The sequence below is a fragment of the Micropterus dolomieu genome, linkage group LG11, assembly GCF_021292245.1.
Source record: "Micropterus dolomieu isolate WLL.071019.BEF.003 ecotype Adirondacks linkage group LG11, ASM2129224v1, whole genome shotgun sequence".
Taxonomy (NCBI): domain Eukaryota; kingdom Metazoa; phylum Chordata; class Actinopteri; order Centrarchiformes; family Centrarchidae; genus Micropterus; species Micropterus dolomieu.
Genome location: NC_060160.1, coordinates 6891910 through 6915743, shown reverse-complemented (window position 1 = coordinate 6915743; position 23834 = coordinate 6891910). Strand labels below are relative to the sequence as shown.

At 40.7% G+C, this 23834-nt stretch overlaps 2 protein-coding genes across 9 annotated transcripts in view; one reads left to right on the top strand and one right to left on the bottom strand.

Moving 5' to 3' along the window:
* smoc1 (SPARC related modular calcium binding 1) overlaps positions 1–21087 on the bottom strand; it is a 39363-nt gene extending 18276 nt beyond the window's left edge. Inside the window, exons 1-7 of the mRNA XM_046063250.1 lie at positions 20988–21087; positions 17782–17865; positions 15408–15514; positions 15065–15164; positions 12101–12148; positions 8909–8965; positions 7291–7368 (exon numbers count right to left, since the gene is read on the bottom strand). Coding sequence (XP_045919206.1) covers positions 7291–7368; positions 8909–8965; positions 12101–12148; positions 15065–15164; positions 15408–15514; positions 17782–17865; positions 20988–21087 — 574 coding nt within the window. The remainder of the gene's footprint in view (positions 1–7290; positions 7369–8908; positions 8966–12100; positions 12149–15064; positions 15165–15407; positions 15515–17781; positions 17866–20987) is intronic.
* slc8a3 (solute carrier family 8 member 3) overlaps positions 1–23834 on the top strand; it is a 173784-nt gene that overhangs the window by 83034 nt on the left and 66916 nt on the right. The window lies entirely within an intron of this gene.

Here is a 23834-nt window from a genome sequence, read left to right as displayed (position 1 = left end):
TACGGCACAGTCACTGTTTGATCCAAGACAACATCAGAAAAGGAGCTTGTGAAATTAGATATGGGACAGCATTTTAAGTACATTCTCTACCACACAACAGTGCTGGAACACTGTTGATCATTTACTTAAACTGGCTATAATCAAGGAGTTCATTAACACCTGATCAAATGACTGATTAGGGTCACTCTTCTTAGAAACCCAGAGAGAAATATCACCCAAATCACCCTTGTCTTTAGCTCATTGTTTTGGTTTTATAGCCAATTTTGTCTCACCACTCCTATCAGCCTTTTTACCAGGCACGGAAAGCAAGTATAAGTAAGCAAGTTTAAAAAGTAGAGCATCTAACAGCTAAGGAGACGGATATTTCTCTCTCGTTAGTTAGTGGAGACCAAAACTGAGCTAACAGGAGAGTGAATATTGGACTTACAGTCATCATTTATTACAAAAAACTACTCAAGATAAATGCTAATGTTGCTACATGTGCTTTCTGTATACATGACCATTTTTATGCATGTCTTGAAAAAATTAATTGACCAAATGTATTTCACAATACATGATCTGAAAATGTTAAGCGTAATAGTCATTACATTACATTGTAATGTAATAAGGATGGAGATGACACTGGTGGCAGCAGCAGAGGTGTGTGTGTGTGTGTGTGTGAGAGAGGGTGTTCAGGTTTCTGAGCATTGCTGCCAACAGAGTACTAAACGTGTCCCTACACCAAAACCCTTTTTCTCCTGCGAAGACTCGCACTCAAGTGTTCTTAGTGCTGTGCCGTGGCTCTGGTCCTCGCCAAGGTTCCTTCACATCCAAATTATTTAGCTCTGTTTATTATACAGACGTTATGCTGGCGCCAGGCACTAGGATTCCCAAAAGAAAATTGTTTTTATACATATAAATGGAAAAGGGCTGGACACTTGCAATATAATCCTCTCAGTTTTATGTGGAGTTGAAATTCAATCTACAACTTATTTGCCTGCCTTGCATTTCTACTCCTATTTATTTTTTGTTTCTTTTTCAATCTTATTTCTCTTCCCTTGGCAGGAACTGAATGATGAGAAACACAAACCCTCGGAAAAACAAATATTGTCCTGAAAAAAAGAAAACCACACAAGTGGATGTCAGGAACCATCGTAATTTGCTCGTTGTTGTGGTAATTATTTCTTCAGGGCAAACGATGGACAAAAGATGACTGTCTGCAGTATCTTTGGTGAAAACAGCTTTGCCCCATTGTTATGCCTTTCACTTTGGCCCTCATCTTTTAGGGTCTGAGCCACGAGAAACAATTTTTAAATTATCTTCTCTTTTTCTTATTTCTGTTTCTTTATCATTAACATGTTATCAAGATTTCAGTCCCTTCCTCCTACCTCTTTAATCCTTTTATCTCTCATTCTTTCACTTTCCTTTTCTTTCTCTCTCTGCTTCTCTCTATCGCAATACCTCACTCTCTGACCCTACCCCCACCCCACCCAGCGCCCTCTCCTCTTCGCTTCACTCGAATGGCTTTCAGCTGTGGGGTAATCACTGCAATATTGTCTCTAGCAAGTCTTCTCTGCAGTTAAAATAGCGGAAATGTTAGTAATAGGGGAACTCTGTGAGTAGGTATGTAGGTGCAGAGATGATGGAGAGTTCACTCATAAAATGGATTTTTGACAATAACAAATGATGTCTTGAAAAGTAACAAATCATTCATTAGCATGTTTGCTTATTGAGCTGAAAAGCAAAACACAAGTACGTGCCAGACATGCAAATAGGATTAAAAGAAACAAAACCCCCTTTTAAGACTGCATATTTTTATACAAAATCATTCTCTTTGATGACATGATCGCATTATATCCCTTCAGCATTTTGTTTTTCTTCTGTTTGCCTTGCCACAATGGAGGAGCAGCGGTTAGCGAGTTTCTTGTTCTGCACACACTTTTATAAATGAGCTGCGAGACAGGGCACTTCCCACCTCTTACAACATTGGAACAACAGCATGTCAAAGTCTGGCAAGGAAGCATCTTTTTGAAAAATGGAGTTTGCATTGCTCTGCCCAAGCAAACACGTTTCGCTAACACAATCTCCGCATCGCTCTAAATCATAATTATGAAGTATCCAGAGGCAGAGCGCCAATGAATGAATAATGTAGTTTATGTGTGCAAAGGAGGGCTGCTTTCTGGGCACGCTGGTTTTCTAGCGTGTTGGAAGAAAAGGACAAGTTCGGATTCTGAGGAATTTAAATATTGAGGATTTGTTGCACCAAATCTTCTCTAGTTTTAGCCAGAAAGGAAGAAAAAAACAAATGCCTGTGTAATGGTCATAGGCTATCTCTCCAGTTGTTTGCTCACAGTCTCAGAATCTCTGGATTTCGGCCTAAAAAACTGGCATCTATTAAGAGAATGAAGCAAACTGCCAGTAACACAAGACACACACATACACCAGTGATGGAGGAAGATTTCAAATCCTTTGCTTAAGTAAATCTATATGTTAAAAGCCGAAGTCATGCATTTAACAGTTCACTTAAGTAAAAATGAACAAGTATACATTTTGAGCTGCAACTAACACTTATTTTTATTTGATGTAATAAAAAAAAAAAAATTATCTGTCGATTATTTTCCGGATTCATTTATCGTTTTGTATATAAAATGTCAGAAAATGCTAAAAGGTAATATCCACCAATGCATGTTCTATCTGACCAACAGTCCAAAACCCATAGATATAATGTAAGTAGTTTATGAATGACAAAGAACAGTTACGAATGAAACCATAATCTTTTCTGCATTTTTGCTTGAAAAATATTAAAACTTAATTGCTTTATCAAAATAGTTTCTAATTAATTATCTATCCAGCAGCTAATCGATCAATCTAATAATTGTTTCAGCTCTAACTGAATGGACTCAAATATCGGAGGTCAAAGTCCTGGCTGTGAAGAAGAGTTGTCACATGGTTTTCTGGATTTTAATGTTTCCAAATCAATTGATAGAAAGATAGAAAATGGGGAGGGAGAGCAGAAAAGAAATGACAAATAATTAATATTAGTGATATTTTGAGTTAATCTTATGTTGTATATAAATTGTGAATCTTTGAAGTGATAGTGTAGTAACTATCATAAATACAATAATACTTTTTGAAATATAGTGCAGCACAAGTTCTACTAAAATGAAAATGCTCAAGTGCAAGAACATCACAAGTGTACTTGCGTACAGTAGATGTACTTTGTTACTCCCCGACTCTGAATCTCTCACATACACACACACACACACACACACAGGAACACAGACATTTTCATGTACACACGCAGATTCACACACACATTCTTTCACTAACACACTCATAAACACACAAATATTCACAGTCACAGACACTGAATCTCCTTTTAATAGACACATGCACACCAACAAACACACACTGTGCAATCGCAGACACACACATCGCTCATGTCTCAAACGTGATGACATCTCCCCCTCAGTCGGTCTTGTCGCTTGTGCTTTGAGGACACCAGATGCTAATTGGAAACAGGAAGCTGGTGTTTCCACGGAAGTTTCAAAGAGCTGTCACAGTGAATATTTCTCATCTAAAATACAATGCTGACCACAGTTTCCCCCGCCACATCGCCATCATTCAAATTACTAAGAAGCCTCATATAACCAGCAACTGTTTGTGTGGAGATGGCTAACTTTGCATTCCAGTTTGGCCAATGTGTGTGTTCAAAGACAATTAATCATCCATGGTAATTTATCTTATTTGATCAAAACCCTGGGTATTTTCAGTAAACGTCAGGGACTGTAGGACATTAAAACAATCCACTGCAAGCTAGGAGACATTTCTAAAGCAAAGTATAACCGATCAATGACATGTATAAATGAAAATGTGCAAACAAAAAATGTATGCACATGTTGCATACTATTACCAAAAGACAAATATCAGTCCCAAAAATCAGCTAACCAACCCTAACACACACACACACACACACCGCATTCACTCATGGACTAGCTGCAGAAGCATGAAAGCCGTCCAGCTGCCCAGAGGGTAGTGAACATGTCGAGGCGTAATTGAAAAGGAGACAGCGAAAGCTAAACAAATTACACTAAAGGAAAGAAACCAGGAAACATAATCCCAGAAGTGCAGGGCTGTCTTCAAACTGCAAATGTTTTACATTGCATCTACTAGTGGCTTTGAAACCGGCTTCGCCGGAGACAAGTTGGTTCTTTCAGAGTGTTCACTTTATTTAGGGTTTGAGCTACTTCGCTGGTGTAGCTTTTACACTCATCTTAAAATCAATACGTGGCTAATAACTGGATCCTGAAATGGATAGTATTTGAGTAGTTGGTTGTACTGGGAGGAGAGGTGGGTTTATCAGTGATATGGTAAAGGACATGATCCCTCACTAGCTTCCCACACACAAAAGCTTGCGTTTGAAACAACTCTGTGTTGGGAATGTATAGCTATTGTGTTGATAGTGCACTATTTCATATTAATCAGGAACTCTCTACACCCTATTCTTAAAAGGTGTAAATTTAATATGCAGATCAAAAAAGAATACATGCATTAGAATAAAGATGGGTTTCTTTGACTATGTTCAGACTGCAGGCCAATGTGACCCAAATCTAATTTTTTTGCTCATATGTGACTCAGATCTGATCTTTTTATAACAGTGTGAACAGGCCAAGTCACATGGAATCTGATCTTTTCCAGTTCGGATTTGGGACACTTCCATATGTGGTCCAAATCCGATACAGATCGGATCTTTTTAAATGCGACTTGAGTCTGGACACTTTTGATGCGACTTTGGCTACGTTCAGACTTCAGGCCTTAATGCTCAATTCCGATTTTTTCCCCCGATTTTTAATTTTTTTTTTTGATTTGACAATTCACATTATAGTTTTAAATGTGGCCCATATCAGACTCCAGTGTGAACTGTCCGCGGCCTGAAAGTCACCCGCATGCGCAGAAGAATAACACGATGTCTCACGCAGCACGCTGTTGCAGGCTACAAATGTAACTTCCGGTTTTCATTGTCCTGTCACGGTTCACATTTCTCCCGAATTATGACACAGTGTTCACAACTTTCTGTTAGTTTCATTACGGGTTCTGGCGCTGTACAACGCAACTGCCCCACAATTCTCTCGCCTGCAACAGCGTGCTGCGTATGACGTTGTGTTATTCTTCTGCACTTTCAAAATCGGATCTGGGGAAAACATTGGAATTAAGCATTAATGGTTCAGTGTGTAATATTTCTGAGGATCTATTGACAGAAATGCAATATAAGATCCATAACTATGTCTTCCGTGCTGTGTAAAGACCTTACATAATGAACCTTTATGTTTTTATTACCTTACAATGAGCCATTTATAATCTACATAACCGCGGGCACCCCCTCCTATGGACATCGCAGTATTTTGTTGTCATGTTTCTACAATAGCCGTCAACGGACAAACAGCACAACAGAGCGCGTTTTGTCACGGTGTTCTTCTTCTGCTTGTATAATTCCGGCAGTGTAGACGCCCGTCACTACATTAAATGCGTCCATAGAAGAAGAAGAGGAAATAACAATAAACAGTCTCTGAGTAGTCCTCTGGTTTATTAGAAGTAAGAAGAGAAGTGACATTTGGACAAATGAACAGCACACACTTGTTATTTGTGGGACAGATACAAACAGCTGACGATATAATTGGTGTGGATTTTCCCAGATGGAAGGCTTTGATGTGGGACAGATGTTTTCAAAGCGGAGCTGAAGTTGTCTGTTTTCTGCTGGACAGGTAATTAAGTTAGTTGGACTTTAGCAATGCAAATGAAAGCTGTTGTTTGATAGCTTTAGCTAGAAGTTGGCCATAATCGCAGAGAGCTGTGGTGTGTTTCCCCTGTCAGTGTCTTATCTTGTTGGATTAATTTCATGTAGCCTTGTTGTTCTCCAGCCCTGTGGTTTGGCTTTTCTGCTTACGCAGCTGGTCAGTAACTGGCAATAAAACTAACGTTAGCTTGTAGCATGGAAGCATCAGCCAGCTAAACGTTTACTGCTCTGGTAGAAAAAATATGTTGTTGGATTGTAATTTAATGTAGTCATTCGGCTTGTTGTGTAAAATATATAGTGGGATTAATTTCATGTAGTGACCCTCTTTCCAGCGCTCTGTTTTGGCTTTGTCTGTTATGTTCCTGAGACAATCAGCTGATCACTAATTGGCAATAAAATGTAGCTTCCAGCATCTAAGCTCAGTTCAGCCAGCTAAACTTTTAGTGCCCTGGTAGAAAAAATATGTAGTTGGATTGTAATTTGATGTAGTTATTCTTCAGCGCTCTGTTATGGCTTTGCTACGTGGACAGAAATGTGCCCTTACCTTCCTGAGACAAACCACTGATGAATATAATTGGCAATAAAACAGTTACAGCATAGAAGCTCAGATCAGCAGCTAAACTTCTGTTGAATACTCCCCCTGCCCTGGTGGAAAACATGTATTTATTTTACTGCTAATAGTGACACATAATATGTGTATATGTGTGCCTGTCAAGTTACCAATAATGAATACTTTCCGAATACTTTTTATTTTTGATAGCGCTTCGCCGCTGTGCACAGAATTGTGTAATTTGTACTTTCATATGTTAAATGCCCATTAAAAACGTCTTACCACAAGCTGAAATTATGGTTGTCAGTACCACTTTGTGCTTCTGTTGTATTTAAAAAAAAAAACAACAATAAAAACATTTGGGTACTATTTGCAGATTGCTTATCTAATTAATTAAACAAAGCGAGAGGAGCCTTGATCATCACCTGACAATGCCTTTGTAAACTTCATGTATTATGTGGTTTATAATGGACTGTGGTGCAGAAACGGTGAGGCTTACATTTTCCTGTTATCTGTCAGTGGTCATACTTGATGCACTAGATGTGACAGTGTTTCTGAGATATGAGATGTCATTTTCTTTGGTATGTTAGTCCAGATGAGCCAACCCTCCCAAGTTGTAAAATACTGTATTACAAGAGTATGAGACATCATGTAGCACTTCATTTCTTGAAGTGGCTGTTTATTAATGAACAAATAACAATAATATTCATAAAAACATTTATTTTTACTGAATAATTAAGTAAATATAATTTCTTATTACATCTATTTAAAGAAACCTGATTTCTTGACTGGCAACTCACAGCTATCGCACAGAGGATATCTTTTGTCCTGTTTCAGGCACCATAGCTATACAACTCTCTTGGATAGGGGAGGGGGCGTGCAATTTACAACTCTCACCACTAGATAATACTAAAACTTACACACTGAACCTTTAAGGCCTGCAGTCTGAACGTAGCCTTTGTCTCACCTTGCCTCCTGGAAGTGGAGCTGTTCTGCTTATCCTTATTACCCAGCTGTTTTTCCCTCAGCGTTGGAGCAGTTATCTCTGGAAATAACAGGAAGACAGTGTATAGATCAATAATTTTCATACTTTTAGATGATCTCCACAGACTCAACCACAGCTAAGCTTTATTTAACCTTGTCAGCTGTGCCGTATCCAACAGTAGCTGCATATTTGAAACACTTGAACTGCCAAGCTTTACCCACAAAACCAACATTTAAATTGTATCCAAGATCCTAGTATTTCCAAAAATATCAAATACTTCATCTGGTATGTTTGACAGCTGGAGTTTTCCATTTTCTATAATGGTGCATTCTTAGGAAATTAGAGTTTGAATATTAAAATCTTGACACACTGCAGCTTCACTTAAGTGTTGGAAGAATCTGGGGATCAACGGCTTAAAGATCCACAAAAGAGAAATCTTATGAGCTGCTTTTTATCCCAATGTATTCAGTATAAATACATGTTATGCATCTTAGCTAAGTGCCATAAGTGATGAGCTTACCATCGTCTTATGGTGCTTTCAGACCAAAAGCGAAGCGAGCGTTTACATACAAAGTCAATGCAAAGACGCGTAGAGCCAAGATTTCCTGTCCGGTGGCGCGATGGCAACGCAAAGGAATTCTCGTGCGAGAAAGTCGCATGACGCTGAGTCGCAATAGCCTATCAGTGTTGGGATTGTCTGTAGGTCACCGATGGCTTCAGAGCGATGTGCGGAGAGGGCCGGTCAGAGCGGGGGATAGAAAATCTGCTGGCCGGCTGAGAGTTGCTAAATTTGGGGGAGAGGAGCAGGGAGCAGCGCTACAACCTTTGGACAAATAAACACCCGTAGTGGAACTGGATTCTGCTCTGACAACTACGCCGTTTACTCGCGGGAGGAGCTCGGAATTAACTGCTTTTATTAAATTAGCTTTTTACTTAAGTTTTTGGGATTACAACGTTGATCATTTTCGCTGGAGCTTCTCAGCAGCTAGTTTCCATGCACATCCGGTTCCAGTGTTGTTGTTAGCGTCGTTAGCTCTGTCGGACTATGACTTCATATTTACAGTATATAAAAACCGTTAGCGTCGGATGGCACCGGAGTTCTGCTGGACTACTACTTCATATTTATATCAAAACTGGATATTACTTGGAGAAAAGAAAGCGAGGAGGTTGAACTACCCGGTGAGTTCAGAAAACATGCGTCTCTAACTTTATTCCAGCTATCATTGTACTTTACTGTGACCAAGTTAGCATAGAATGGCCCTGATCAATCCAAACTCCATTCAGAAAACAAACATTTTAGAAGTTGTTGTCTTGCTGACAGACCTGACAAAGCATGAATTCATATGTTTAACAAATCTGCATCATGTTGTAGTTATTTCGGCATCAGTTTAATCTGTTTATTGCTATTTAATTACAGCAAAATGTTTACTTTGGGTTCATACAGCTGTAGTAATGGCAAGCTGTGTTTATTCACGTTATCGTGTTAAAATCGCCTTCTCGCGTTGTGTGTGAACACTTACAGCGATTGTACTCACGCGAGGAGAAAATTTGGTTTGGTCTGAATGCTGCATAACAGATGTAGTCGTAGTTAGAGACTTACCATCACCCTCAGGGGGAACATGAGTCTCCATGGTCGGTGTGGGCTTGGAGCCATCATCTGGGTTGAGGGTGAGAAAGAAACGGAAAGAGACTACCATTATTGAGGTTAATACAATCTACTCTCCAGAACTGTTGAATGGTTGGGATTTGCACATGGCCCGGCCAAGACAGATAGAAAAAAAACAGACAGATAGACAGATTGAATAATAGAGGACGATCATCCACATGTGGCTCACTCACATACACATCAAGAAATCCTCACACTGACATTCTCACACCAACATGACCAGTCTGCACATTTAGCACATTCTCTCACAATCATATTGTAAACCAAACACACATTCACATACATACTCTCACATAAGGCGCCCCACCCACCCATCAGGACCCGCATGAGTGCAGTGCAGGTGTAGGATGTGTTGACAGGGACAGAAAGGCCCACTCACAACCAATCCAGAGGTGAAGGGACCTCTGAACAAATGGGGGGCGTGAACTTTGTCATTCTTGATAAATAAGACCATATTTGTCCCACTATAGATGCCGATGTCGGTATGGTCAGTAGGTCGATTGATTGGTCCACCCAAAACGCAGGTCCAGTGTGTGATCTCAATAAGTAGCCAGACTGCACTGAAATTTGGCAATGATAGTGATGGTTCCCTGAGCATAATTTCAAATGAGTTTAGTGATGGTCTGACCATAATTCTGGCTCCGCCATCAGATTAATAATTGACTCACGCCTTGATCCCTGAGAAGGATATCTCAAAAACTCAAATTTTCCTGAAATTTATTGTGGATATTCATGACATTCAAAAAAAAAAATTGGTTGTCCCCTTGATTTTTTTTCTCTAGTACCACAATCATGCCCAAATTTTATTTGTACTCAATGTTTAATTGTATAGTAAAAATATAAAAACAGTGGAAAAAAACACTTCATGATTTAAAGACCCTGTGGCCTTTCCTGTAACATCAGCCTAGAACATGCAGCACTGGATTAATAATGGCTTCTAACAAGTGTTCTAGTAGTACTTTTTAACACTGTGTTTCTTGGTTGGATTTGGCCACATGCGAACCACACGACATACTAACCATATTGTATAACACGATCATTCTAACTCCATATTTAGACTCTAAATCCCAATTAAATTTTGTGAAAACTCTTCAAAATTTGGGTTTCTTGGCTCCCAAGCTGCAGGCTGAATAAACTGTCTTTCTTTCATCCTCAGTTTTCTTAAACGTAGTCTGCCTTAGGGAAAAAAACATCAGAATTTGATCATTAAGTATTTCAAATGAAGTTTTAGTTACAGACACACATTTTCTGAACTCACCAGGTAGTTCAACTTCCTCGCTTTCTTTTCTCGAAGTAATGTCCAGTTTTGATATAAATATGAAGTAGTAGTCCAGCAGAACTCCGGTGCCATCCGACGCTAACAACAACAGTGAAACCGGATATCACGGAAGCTAGCTGCCGAGAAGCGCGAGTGAAAATAAATCAAGTTGTAATTCCAAAAACTAAAGTTTAATAAAAGCAGTTAACTCTGAGCGTAGTTGTCAGAGCATAATCCAGACCGACTATGGGTGTTTATTTGTCCTAAAGCTGCAGTGCTGCTCCCCATACACTTCCCCGTTCTTTAGCAGCTCCCCGTGGATTACCAGTGGATTGTCATTACACTGCTCGCCAGGTCCTCTCCAAACAACGCTACGAAGCCACCGGTGACATTTGGACAATGTCACCGCTGATTGGCTTTCGCAACATCGTGTCAAGTGAATTTCTCGCCCAAGTTGAAAACTTTGAACTCGCACGAAACCAGCGAACTCTGCGACAAACACCTCATTCGCGCCGCCCGGGGCGAATTCGCAGGAATTTGCGTCTTTGCATTGACTTTGTATGTAATCAAGCCGCCCAAAACGCTGGATTCGCTTTCGGTGTGAACACACCTTAAGACATTAATGAGTTTTAATAGATCTTAGATAATGCTGTGAATTCAGCTACCCAGAATACTCACCCATGTGCAGTTTTGTAGCATCTGGAACTCTCCTTAGGAAATAATTCAATCAAAAGCAAACCACAGAGAACTGGAGTCATTCTACAAACACTAAAGTCCTTAAGTCAGATGACTTGTCAGAACATTTTAACACTTGAAGTCAAACTGACCTGATCCGGTCAAACTGTAAATAAAATACAACAGTTATGAGGTTAATCTAAGATGAGAGAAGTGCAAACCTGGGTCAAACAACCTCCTGCAGATATTCTACAGATTTGTGTAAAACACACTGGTGATGCATGCTGAGCATGTTGAAACAAATTCTGTAACTTACAGTATCTGTCAGTAACTGTTTGATCCAGGTCTGGACTGTGTGCTACAAACTGTGAGGGGAAAAAGACAATTAATGTAAGCATCAACAGCAAACCTTTACCTCGACTATCACCTGCCCTCCCAACTGCTAAGTCCTCCACAACGACTCTATACGGTATAAAAACACCCTCTGGGAAACAACTAAATGGCTTTACAATAGAAAAAAGTTGAGAGGCTGCCCATGTTTTCTCAGTTTAAAGAAAGCCTTGTTCTGTACATATATTTTCAGTGAGATTTCTGAAGTAGAGCAGCTGTTTGTCTGATATATCAAGCAGACCCAGGCAAGAAATATTTGCATTACCACTTCAGTTTTCCTTGATTTTAATTAATTACTTTAAAGGAAACTAGAGGAAAACTGTGAAACTACAGTACCATTTGGTATATTTTATTTTATTTCAATATGGAGAAAGACATAACTGGAGCAAACCCAGTGAAGTGTTTGTAGTGTGTCCATCATTCGGCATACAGCACTGTCACTGATGCTTTTACCTAAAGATATATCTGAGGATTAGTTATACCATAGTGTCTGTGTCTAAGATCCTATATCCTAATTTGAATAGCTCAGAATCATGCTAACATGCTAAAGAGAAAAGAAGCTAGTTTTAAGATGTATTCTTTAACCATAAAGACAATTTTCATCCAAATCCCCTCAAAATTAGTGAAGTGAAACATCAACCATGTAACTTTCTGCTCTGCACAAATATGGACTTTGCACAGATCAGATGGAACAAAATGAGGTCAAAAGACATTTTGTCACTTGTGCTCTCTGTCTGTCTCTTTCATACAAATAGAAACACTCACACTCATGCACACACAACTTACAACAGATCTCAACTCACCTTTTCTACCAGAGATCGGTGCCCCAGGTGGTTTATCGGTTACTGACCCTGTGAAGAAAGAAAAAAAATGCAACATGTACAAACCAAAGACTGGACAGCAGAAAAAATTTCTCGGGAACATTAAGTAATTTCACTCCAAAATGCCATTTTAGAAACCAGTAAATTGCTAAAAATTCACCACCTTACTGTAAATAAATTATTTTGCAAGAGCTTTGGTCACTTAATAGCTATCTTATGATTTGGAACAATTTCATTGTTCCAGCAGGCCAAAAGAAAAACATCACTCCCACAGATTACCCAACCCTCTGACGTCTTGACTTAAGAGTTAGATACAAAGATTTATCAGCGTTTGAGTACATCCTGTTAGTACTTGATAGCAGGCACATATTGAAACAATAGGCTTGTTGCATTATCTTTAGGCTGACTAATGCAAACCTGAGTGATCTGCACCATCTGTGAAAAATTATTATCAAAATAGTTGTGCGTTTCCAAATATCATTCTCTTTGGTGCATGCGGGTTGTTGGTTTCATGCATGGAGGAAAAGGCCACAATTAGACAGTACAACGAATTACAACAGTAGGGCAAAGGGGAGACATTTTGAGTGAAGGTAACTGGAAGGAAATTTACTACCTGACAATCCACTTGTCCCAGCATGAGTTCCCATAAATTCACGGAAGTTTCCTGCAAATGTATGTGAGATGATTGATTTGGGTCATAGTGTAGAGGGGCGTCTGAGCATGTCAATAAAGGTTATTTGCTGTCAGCTGAGAGGGTAGGGAACTTAAGGGAAGGAAAGTTGGGCATGTACGAATGTAGTAGCTGTATACAGTACCAGGTTTATTGTGCCCAGATTCTGGTTCCAGTGTCATACATACCTTTGCAAGAAACAATGAAGATATTGGATCTTATGCAGGGCAGGACAGGTAGAGATTGTGTTGTGCCCTAAACTACAGTTGAGGATTTAGTAAAGGCTTTATTTAAATCTTGACATCTTAAAAGTTCCATTGAAGGCTGCAACTAATCATTACTTTCCTTATTGATTATGTTGTCGATTAGTAGACTTTTCACTTAGTTATCACAACTTTGCAGAGCCCAAAGTGACGTCTTCAGATTTGTCCGAACAATGGTCCAAATCCCAAAGACTCACTATCATATATGACAAAGAAAAGCTGAAAATCCCCAAACGATTAGTTGATTATCAAAATTGCTAATAGCCAATGCCGATAAATTTTCTTTCAGTCAACCAGTTGACTAATGTTTGCAATTCTATTTTAGAGCAAACAGAGTAATTCAAATCCACTGTCTTCATGGACTCTTAATGTCTTAACGTCTTAATTAATATGTAGCAGCCCCATGATTATAACATTTTTCTTTCCCTGCATAATAATAATTAGAATAAGAATAATGATGGAGCATAGTACAGTGTGCGCACAAGAGATTCAGCATGGTTTGCAGTCAGGTGTAAGACAGGAGTAGATTGTAAAAAACGTGAATGAGTTGTGTTAACTTGCTGTTCACATAGCAAAAGTGAAGTAGTGACTCTCACTTTCCAGCAACACTTATTTTGTGTGGACACACAAATACATATGCTGTGCCACTTTCTGTTGTGACTTAAAACCAATTTCTTTTTTTTTGTCAGATTTTGAAAAATCTGTGAAAAAAATAATTAACAAGCTGCCTGGCTGTTTTCCCCAAATACCTGAACACACCTGGGTCCTGTTGTTCACAGAAGGGTAATTCTCTAGCTGCGCAGTGATTTGTTTTCTGCTGCAGAAATAATATTAACAAAAATTCTACCACACCTTCACTTCACGGTTTTCCAGTATGAATGGATGAACTGTACTCCATTTGTGAAATTTACTGATTCTATTGAAAGGACTGAAACACACTAGGTGCCGTGGAAAACCATACAGGTGATTAGTGTCACAAGTGAGAAATGCAGATTTAAAACAAAGAAAGCACAGAAGATTGAGGCGGAGAGAGAGATAAAGAAATTGAGAGAGAGAGCGGGAAGGTTTGGGTCTGTTGAGCAGCTTCAGAGGGGCATGCGTCCACTCTCACCACACTCCACACAAAATTTGCACCATATGCTCTAGTGACTGTGCAGTCCAATTCTGCCAAATACCCCTGTGTATTATCTTCTGAGGGAAAATGATGGTGATTATCATAAAGTGTTCCCATCCAGGATGAGTGTGCAGAGCCGCTCTCTCTCTCTCCTCTGGCTTGCTGAGAGCAGTTAGACAAGGGGGAGGGCTGTGAGGCCCCTGGATGTATGGCCATTAGCCTTCTCATTGACCTTGCACCTGCTATACGCTACATGACATGTAATACACATGTGCCCATAGTATGGCATGACAGAATCTATTTAACTGCAACCCAAAGGCTGTGTTCACTCTAACCTTCATCAGCGCAGCCGGGCTTCCTAAAAGTCAACTATAGGGTCAGTTCACTGATAATTTACTCAATTTAAGTTCTACCTAAGGAATGCAGCTGCCAGTATTCTAATATAATGTTTCAATTCTCAATGTTTCCATTGATAAGGAACTGAAGCCTATGAATAAGAACTATTGCTAGTTGCTTTTGATAATAAAAAAAAAATCTAATTCCGATACCTAAAGTTAATTTGCCCAAACCACAGAGACTTGGCTTCCATTCACTCTTGGCTCCAAGATGCTACAAATGCTGCTTCTCCACCCTAATAAAGAATTGTCGGGAAACCTCTTACCCTTCTACTTTTAGTCATACAACCTGTTAAACATTACTCTGAAGTAGAGCTGCTCTGGTTGCACAAAAACAGACTCTAATCACTAATGTGCATAGTACTAAGGCAGGACAGATGCAAGCTGTGTTGGCAGCAGAGTCTTTCACGCTAGAAACCTCGTACAGGACAAACGTTTTAAGATTCTTTTGAAAAACACCGAACATTTCATCCACAGGTTGCCAGGCTGGTTTCCCCCCAGTACCTGAACACACCGGGGTCCTGTTGTGTACAGAAGAGCCACTCACTGGCTTGCCGTCACTGGTGACACACCAGCAGTAACCTGTCGGAGTATGGCACTGGACCTGCAAAGGCATAAAGGTAAATCACACCAAAAAATGACAATAACTTTGTAATATACATCATTTGGTTCAGTGTATTGTGAGTGTAAATACAGCATAAGGCCAAGAGTACATTTACACAATACAATATCTGTCAGTGAAGTGAAACTGATCCCTTGTGTGACGAAAAGGACATGGTTCATAGTAAAAAAGAAACAAAAGATGAAGAGGAAAAACATGAAGAAAAAGAAATCTGTGGAGGCCGACCTGGGCAAATGTTCCATCATCATTGCATTCTGGGATAAACATGGACTCTTGAGGTCTCCTGGCTTCTTCCAAAGCCTGGTTCCTCTCAACACGACACTTGGACTGACCTGCATTTGTAACAGATTGACATGACAGTCTGCTCTTATACACTGCAAACATACCTCCCACACTACTGGGTTTTTTGTGTTGTTTTTTTTTTTTTTACTGAAGACGCATGTTTTTTCTCAGCAACACCCTGTTCACACCTGGGAGCTGACCAGTAGAACTACAGTTTACTACTGTTGGCTGCTGACTGCGTCTGACATTTAAGTGCCTTCCTCAGGGACATCTTTTTCATAGATGCACAGGGAAAAGAACATTATTTATTCATTTTCTTTCCAATCAGCCATTTTTTCAACCTTGGAGTTACTACTGCTGTTTTTCTTTCCTGTTGACGAGCAGCCTTTAACACGTTTTTAGCACAGGACAAGCTGCAGTGATGGTTGTTCTCAATTCTGAAAAAAAAATATTTCAAAAACCTTCTGCACTGCAGAGACATCAAGCCCAAGTCAGACATTTTATTACACCATTCAAAAAATGCTAACACAACACATTCCTCAACACTGACCATTACCATTGCCAGAAGTAGACTATGAGCACCACATTGTTAGTGCTGAGGAGTGCGTCATGTACTCAACACTGATATTTTGAAATGTGGAATGGAAACTGAGCCTAGACCTGCTCTCAGGGGACAGAGATGGAAGTGACTGAAAGGTCAGAGAATGAAGTGGGCTCCACACCACGTAGTCCACTGGTTCAAGATCCCATCAGAAACTACTGTTTTTATTGCACTCAGCTCATGTGGAGTTGAGCTTCATGTTCAACTATTCGTGTGTACACGTTCACACCAGGGAGCTGACCAGAGCGACCGCAGTCCTCCACTTTTGGCAAACATTCTCCCTGGATAAACAAAAGTCGTCTCTGGACCTGAGAGGAGACAGACATGTTGTCTCCTGCAGAGTAAAAGACTGACAGAGCCAGAATTGGATGATGATGTCAGCGAGAAGGACAGACATGGTTACATGAATTTATAAACGTGGAATATATTTAGTCTTACTTTAGAAATAGGACTCATTAAACATTGTAGTTCTCGTGTGTCATACTGAAGACCCCAAGTCTGATTTATGGAAACGTAAAAACAACTTCATGATCAGAGGCAGTTAGCAGTTTGTTCATCATGTCTTGTTTCATGATGGTCTGTTCTTGTTAGCACTAGGCAGCTATAAATGCAAAGGCTTGTTTCTATATTTTATTTATTTTGTAAGGCAATGAGGTACTGTTGCAAGAATGTACACTCGCCATTTACAAATGCAGGTTTCGCGTTTGATTGACTGCAAAACCCCTTTTAAACACCCTGGCTGAAGAAAGATTCACTTTATCATCTTCATTTAGGAGATTTTGAATAATGAGCTTGTCCATGGTGTGTTGATCCTGCCCATGTTGTTTATTCACAGCTAAATAATGTTCTGCCTGTTGTAATAGCCATAGTTATGTGTTTGTTGTTGTTTGTGGTTGTTTGTTGTACCTGTTAGCAATTTATATGTCTTGTAGTCCAGTGTATCTGTTTATCTGTGTTTAATCTCAATCTCACGCACCTAAATAAGCCTTCGCCAGACCATTGTAAACAAGGATTGGTTCATGAACTGCCTGCTTAAATAAAGCAGCAGTTTCATTACAACAAAACAGGCCTGCCGCATCTGCAAGGACTGTGAGAGCCTTACCCAGCTTTCCTTTTTTTGGCACACCACTGATATTATGAAACAAAACCACGTATTACCATACAGAGGGAACAAATTTCTCTCCAAAAATGGATTTGGTTGGGACTGCTGTTTTCCTAATGGACAGTGGGGCTGAAAAAAAGGGTGGGGGGGGGGGGGATGCCAAGTCCCAACCTTGACTCTAGACCTATCAATCTCTGCTGTTGTTGAGTGGCTGGCATCCAAAAACTGAGGAAGTGTGTGATCTGGTCTGTAAAAACTTACACGCTTACAGAAAGGCGGAAAATGAAAGACATCTTTTCATTCAGCTCCACTTTTCCCAAACTGTCTGGTGTTCACTTTGGGTGCGACATCTTAAACATGCTTGGTAAGTCTCAAGTAAAGTCAATTATTTTGCTTTCTACAGTATGTTTACAACATATAGTCTCCAAGGGAAGATTAGGTTACAATTGGGTACAAAATTATTCTAGCATTTTAGGTGAAAATTTAGTGCTGGCTTTGAAACCTGGCAACACAGAACTATCTACCATTTGAGCCTTTCTCATTAAAATCCCTTATTTGTAGGACTGTTGATCATATTCAGAGGGGTTCACTGTCTGAGGTTTCCTGGTCCTTACCTTTCAGCTCCGGGTCTCTCCCATCAGATGTGGAAGTTGGTGCTGAAGCCACCGGCAACTGATCACTTTTGCCCCAGTTTTTACCTGACAAAAGGGTGAAAGCTCTGTTTAATTTACTAAACCTTAATGAAGAATTATTGCTGTCTGTGTCCACTGATGATTGTTAAATACATGAAATATAATGTACTTGATATTTTAGACAAGACAAAAAAGTCACACACAGAGATCATACTTCAGGCCATTAACATGTCGTTTGTATACCTAACAGTACTGTCGATGTTGTTTTTGTATGGAGTGTCAAAAAGTACGAGTAGGATGGTACTTGATTCATGCACGGATGTTTCAGGCAGATGTCCTCAGCATGGCAACAGTGGCGATCATATTGAATATCATACCATATGTTTTTTGCCAGTGAGCAAGTGACAGTGAGACAAACATTTTTCTACCGTCAGAGACTTTAGCATATCGTTTATGCCATGTAGCTATCCCTTTAATAACTCTGGATATATTAGACCATTTTAAGTGAGCATGAGTGCTTTAATGGTAATAGTGTTTCTTTATATGATTGATGTATGAATGTAATGATGTGCTACGACCGTCATTTCATTTGCTGGATTAGCCAATTGATTCTCCAGAAAATGTATTATCACAATGATATTGTGATACAAAATTATACACTGCTCAAAAAAATAAAGGGAACACTAAAATAACACATCCTAGATCTGAATGAATGAAATAATCTCATTAAATACTCCTTTCTTTACATAGTTGAATGTGAAACATAATCACACAAAAATTATCAATGGAAATCAAATTTATCAACCCATGGAGGTCTGGATTTGGAGTCACACTCAAAATCAAAGTGGAAAACAACACTACAGGCAACGCCTGGGCATGCTCCTGATGAGGTGGCGGATGGTCTCCTGAGGGATCTCCTCCCAGACCTGGACTAAAGCATCCGCCAACTCCTGGACAGTCTGTGGTGCAACGTGGCGTCGGTGGATGGAGCGAGACATGATGTCCCAGATGTGCTCAGTTGGATTCAGGTCTGGGGAACGGGCCGGCCGGTCCATAGCATCAATGCCTTCCTCTTGCAGGAACTGCTGACCCACATGAGGTCTAGCATTGTCTTGCATTAGGAGGAACCCAGGGCCAACCGCACCACCATATGGTCTCACAAGGGGTCTGAGGATCTCATCTCGGTACCTAATGGCAGTCAGGCTACCTCTGGCGAGCACATGGAGGGCTGTGCGGCCCCCCAAAGAAATGCCACCCCACACCATTACTGACCCACCTCCAAACCGGTCATGCTGGAGGATGTTGCAGGCAGCAGGACGTTCTCCACGGCGTCTCCAGACTCTGTCACGTCTGTCACATGTGCTCAGTGTGAACCTGTTTTCATCTGTGAAGAGCACAGGAAGCCAGTGGCGAATTTGCCAATCTTGGTGTTCTCTGGCAAATGGCAAACGTCCTGCACGGTGTTGGACTGTAAGCACAACCCCCACCTGTGGATGTCGGGCCCTCATACCACCGTCATGGAGTCTGTTTCTGACCGTTTGAGCAGACACATGCACATTTGTGGCCTGCTGGAGGTCATTTTGCAGGGCTCTGGCAGTGCTCCTCCTGCTCCTCCTTGCACAAAGGCGGAGGTAGCGGTCCTGGTTGTTGCCCTCCTACGGCCTCCTCCACATCTCCTCATGTACTGGCCTGTCGCCTGGTAGCACCTCCGTGCACTGGACACTACGCTGACAGACACAGCAAACCTTCTTGCCACAGCTCGCATTGATGTGCCATCCTGGATGAGCTGCACTACCTGAGCCACTTGTGTGGGTTGTAGACTCCGTCTCATGCTACCACTATAGTGAAAGCACCGCCAGCATTCAAAAGTGACCAAAACATCAGCCAGGAAGCATAGGAACTGTGAAGTGGTCTGTGGTCACCACCTGCAGAACCACTCCTTTATTGGGGGTGTCTTGCTTATTGCCTATAATTTCCACCTGTTGTCTATTCCATTTGCACAACAGCATGTGAAATTGATTGTCAATCAGTGTTGCTTCCTAAGTGGACAGTTTGATTTCACAGGAGTGTGATTGACTTGGAGTTACATTGTGTTGTTGAGGTGTTCCCTTTATTTTTTTGAACAGTGTAGTATAAAACATGTTTATGCTTTGATTGGTTCTCATGTTGGAATTTGCAGCACCACCTGACTGCCACTGAAATTTCCTCTCAAGCTGTCTTTTGAAAATGTTTAACAGCTGAAAACAATCATTACAAATTTGGAAAAGTATTAAAAAAGTAATTATATGTAATAAGTTACATTACATTGATAAAGTATTTGAAATAGTTGCACTATTAAACTATTAGTAGTACTAGTTGCACTATTAACTATTAAATTTAAATAGGGTAACTTGTAATTGATTACATTTCCAAAGTAACCTTCTCAAAACTCTGTCTATCGATGTATCAGCTACACAGATAATATTTGGTATTGCATTGTTTCGTTATAAATTCTTGGTCTTTTCATTGATTTTTTTACAGTAAAGTAAGTAAATGTAGAACGTCACCAGACTTTATCACATTGCTTCCCCGCTAAATTAGCTTCTTCTGATTTAATTTGCCTCGGAAAGACTCCGCCTAAACTACACCACAACAGTTATTTACAGGTTCCACTTTTTCTTGCTACATTTTTATATATTTAGACACTCTTTTGAGCACAGCCAATTTTCCAGTGGACCTTCATGATGGCAGAAGCAGAGCAGTTGTTACTAGGGAATCTGGGATATAACAAAACCTCTATAAAGTGAGTGGGTATAAATATAGGCAATGTGTGAGAGTGTGTGTGACAGAGCAAAGAAAGAGCGTGAGAACATCTACGGTACGTGTATCACTGTTATTTTGGGAAATGCACACCTCAGCACCTGTAATGTTTTAATGGCCTAAGTGTTGGCGTTTCTCTACACGTGGCCTTGTTTTGGGGGAAAAAAATATTAGTTGAGCCCCAGCTAGTGTTTGGGTTGCTGCTCTGTCACCACACCTCCAAATATCAGCAGGTTTCCAGTAACAGTACCCTTCCCACTCAGCCTCCACCCACCCTTGTGTTCCTCCAGGCGTCCTCCTGATGGAAGTCAATGTGATGTGGTCCTCGGCCGCAGGAGTGGCTCTGCTAAAACAGATGAAACTGGCTCTAAGAGGCCCTTGTCTCCTACCTGCCAGGCGCTTATAGAGATGGATGGAGGGGAACACATCACATGCACCACATGAGGAGATAACTGATGAAGGTGTGGAGGGGATGAGCGGCAGTTTCATCCTCAATTCTCTGGTGGCGCAGCAGCCTTAGCCCCTTTCACCCGCCTCTGAGCCAGAGAGGCTTCTCCGGAGGGCTGATGATGGGATTTGTGAATCCAACAGAGGGGGGATCAAGTAAACACACAAAAGAAAATAAGACAAATGAAACACTTGCGGAAATTAGCCCATGAGTGAAGAGAGGAGCAGAACAGAAAGAGGGAGGGAGGAGAAGGGCAGGGAGGATGATGTGATGCATGCTGGTTGTGGGAGAGCCTCTGCTCTGCTTTGCTCTGTCCCTCCAGGAAGTCATAACGCTTCTTCTCTCCATCTGAAAGAGGCTATGTTGCCATGGCAACCGGAGAGAACCTGCGCCCGTCTCCCGGCTCGCCGGGCTGGGTTGTACGTGTGCATGCATGAATGTGTTTTGCGCAAACACATCAGCTCATCGCTGCTGCATGTGTGCCTCTGTCTGATGCGTCACTGTCATTCAGTCTGTGTGTGTGTGTGTGTGTGTGTGTGTGTGTGTGTCTGTGTGTGTGTGTGTGTAAGTGTGCGTCTGAGTGTGTTTCTTTTCATCAGCATCAACTGCAGGCATGTGTGTGCAAGCGGGAGATACACACTTGCGCATGCACGCAAACACACGGAGCCTCACATTCACAGTTTGTACTGCAGGCTTTATTTTTAGCACGTGGCACTTATATAATCAGGGTGACACTAGGGGGAAATAAAGGGAAGGGGAAAAAACATCTCTTGCGTTTTCTTTACCCTCTGTCTGCTGCTTTTGCTCTCTGTTTTTCCTCCTCTACATTTTCTTTTTCTTGCTTTTTATCTTTCGTCCATTACAATTTCTTGTTTTCCTCTTCATCCTCTCTGGTCTCTGTCTCTCCTCCCTGGTGCTCCCTGCCTCATTATATGTTTGACTCCACATGTTCGCTTCCCTTTTGCTGCTCCTCTCCCTGTGCATTTCTGTCTTGTTTCCCTCACCCATCATCTGTCTTCCTCTTTTCTAGCCTTACCTCCATCCCACTTTGCCATGCCCCTCTACAGCCATGGCAGCGAGAGGAAGGGAAAGAAAGAGGGAGGGCAGAAGCACAGACAGGGGAAAGGTAGAAAGACTAGGTGGAGAAAGAATGAGAGGAAATGAGGTGCAGAGTAGACATAGAAAAGACAAGCAAGACAGAGAGAGAAAATAAAAGAGACTGTTGACTAAAGAGGTAGAAACACAACAGAAGCAAGAAGTAGCAACAGAAAGAGAATGATGAATGTGAAGAGTAGGCTACACAAAGACACCACTTCTCCCTAGAAGAGGAGACGAGGGATCCTCTCAGACAGGCTTCCTCGCTACTTTTAAAGACTCCCCAAGTGGGCTGTGCTCCACACTCTTGTTTAGCTCCTTCCTTAGCTCTTCCTCTGTTTTGGCCAATTCTTCAAGGTAATTTGAGAATAGATGACATGTCAGGATTACTTAGGGGATCAGTGCAGTGGGATCCTGGAATACCGCTGCCAAGGCAGTGGGAATAACCCACTTGGCCTTTCTCCTGTTACATTCAGCAAATCACAGCTTTACTCGTAACTCGGTGTTCGCTTTGGAAATAGCCAATATTTGCTGTACTGTATTAACATATAGCAGAGGTGCGTTTTTAACGTGATCAAGTGCAACACAAGCTGAATGTCATATCTGAGGAGTCTGCTGTATGTATTGTATCCTACTACCTCTGTGGAAAATTGCTTTTTTAATTTAACTTGACACACAGTAGTGCCAGTGTCTCCGGTGACACTGTATGCATTTGTTAATAAAAGATATAAGTGATCGCAGCATATGTCCTGCATACAGAGAGGTCTGTGCTTCTTGGATGGAGTTGTTGTGGGTCTAATTTATGTCCCCTTGTTGATCTTTCATCCCCGCTTCTCCACCCTGCAAGCCACGTTTCTAAATAGGCAGTTTCATTAGTTAGGATATAAATATATGCATATATAAATAAATATATATTTGTTATAGTCAGCAAATCCCATTAAAAGGCCAAAACCAGCAATGCATAAAATACTTTCTGACTTCCCCTGCCTGTCTGTGGCTCCCAGCCCCACTCCCATTGGTTCCTACTGAAGACGTAAATCTTTAATTATGAGTCACAAATATATAATTTCATCTCTTAAAAAGGCTCAGTAATTTCCGAAAACAGTTGGGTACTGTAGCTTGTAGTAAATATTACTCAAACAGGAGTAAACAGTGAATATGTTGGAGACACGTTTGGTACACAGAGTACTTACTACAGCAGAATGGTCTTTTGCCACACAGACAATACTTGTTTGTATTGACAAGGAGAAAAAGTACAGAATATTGCCTGTGTTATTGTTTAAACAGGCTTTTCTTACCTACGGTCACTGCAGACTGTTTAAAGTAAGAATACTAGAGTGTGTACCAGATCTTTTTTGCTCAGTAGATTTCCACTTCTCCTTGCTTGACTCTAAACTCCTCACTAAAACTCCTGCACTTGATTTTGAAACAATGAAACTATATTTTATTACATTTAATCTGCAATGTCTTGAAAATGTCGTGCTTTATGTGTAGCTTGCTACTGCAACTGATGAGAATTTCACCTCCTTCTCAACACAGGCTAAAATGCATGGGAAAAGGTTTGTGTGATGACTTTGTGTAATTATATTGTAATAGATACAAATACAATTTTTTAGTCATACCTGCTCCTGTTGGGTACAAACCAGATCTGTGTGTATGTGTGTGTGCAGACATTAAATATCCCCCTGTGTGT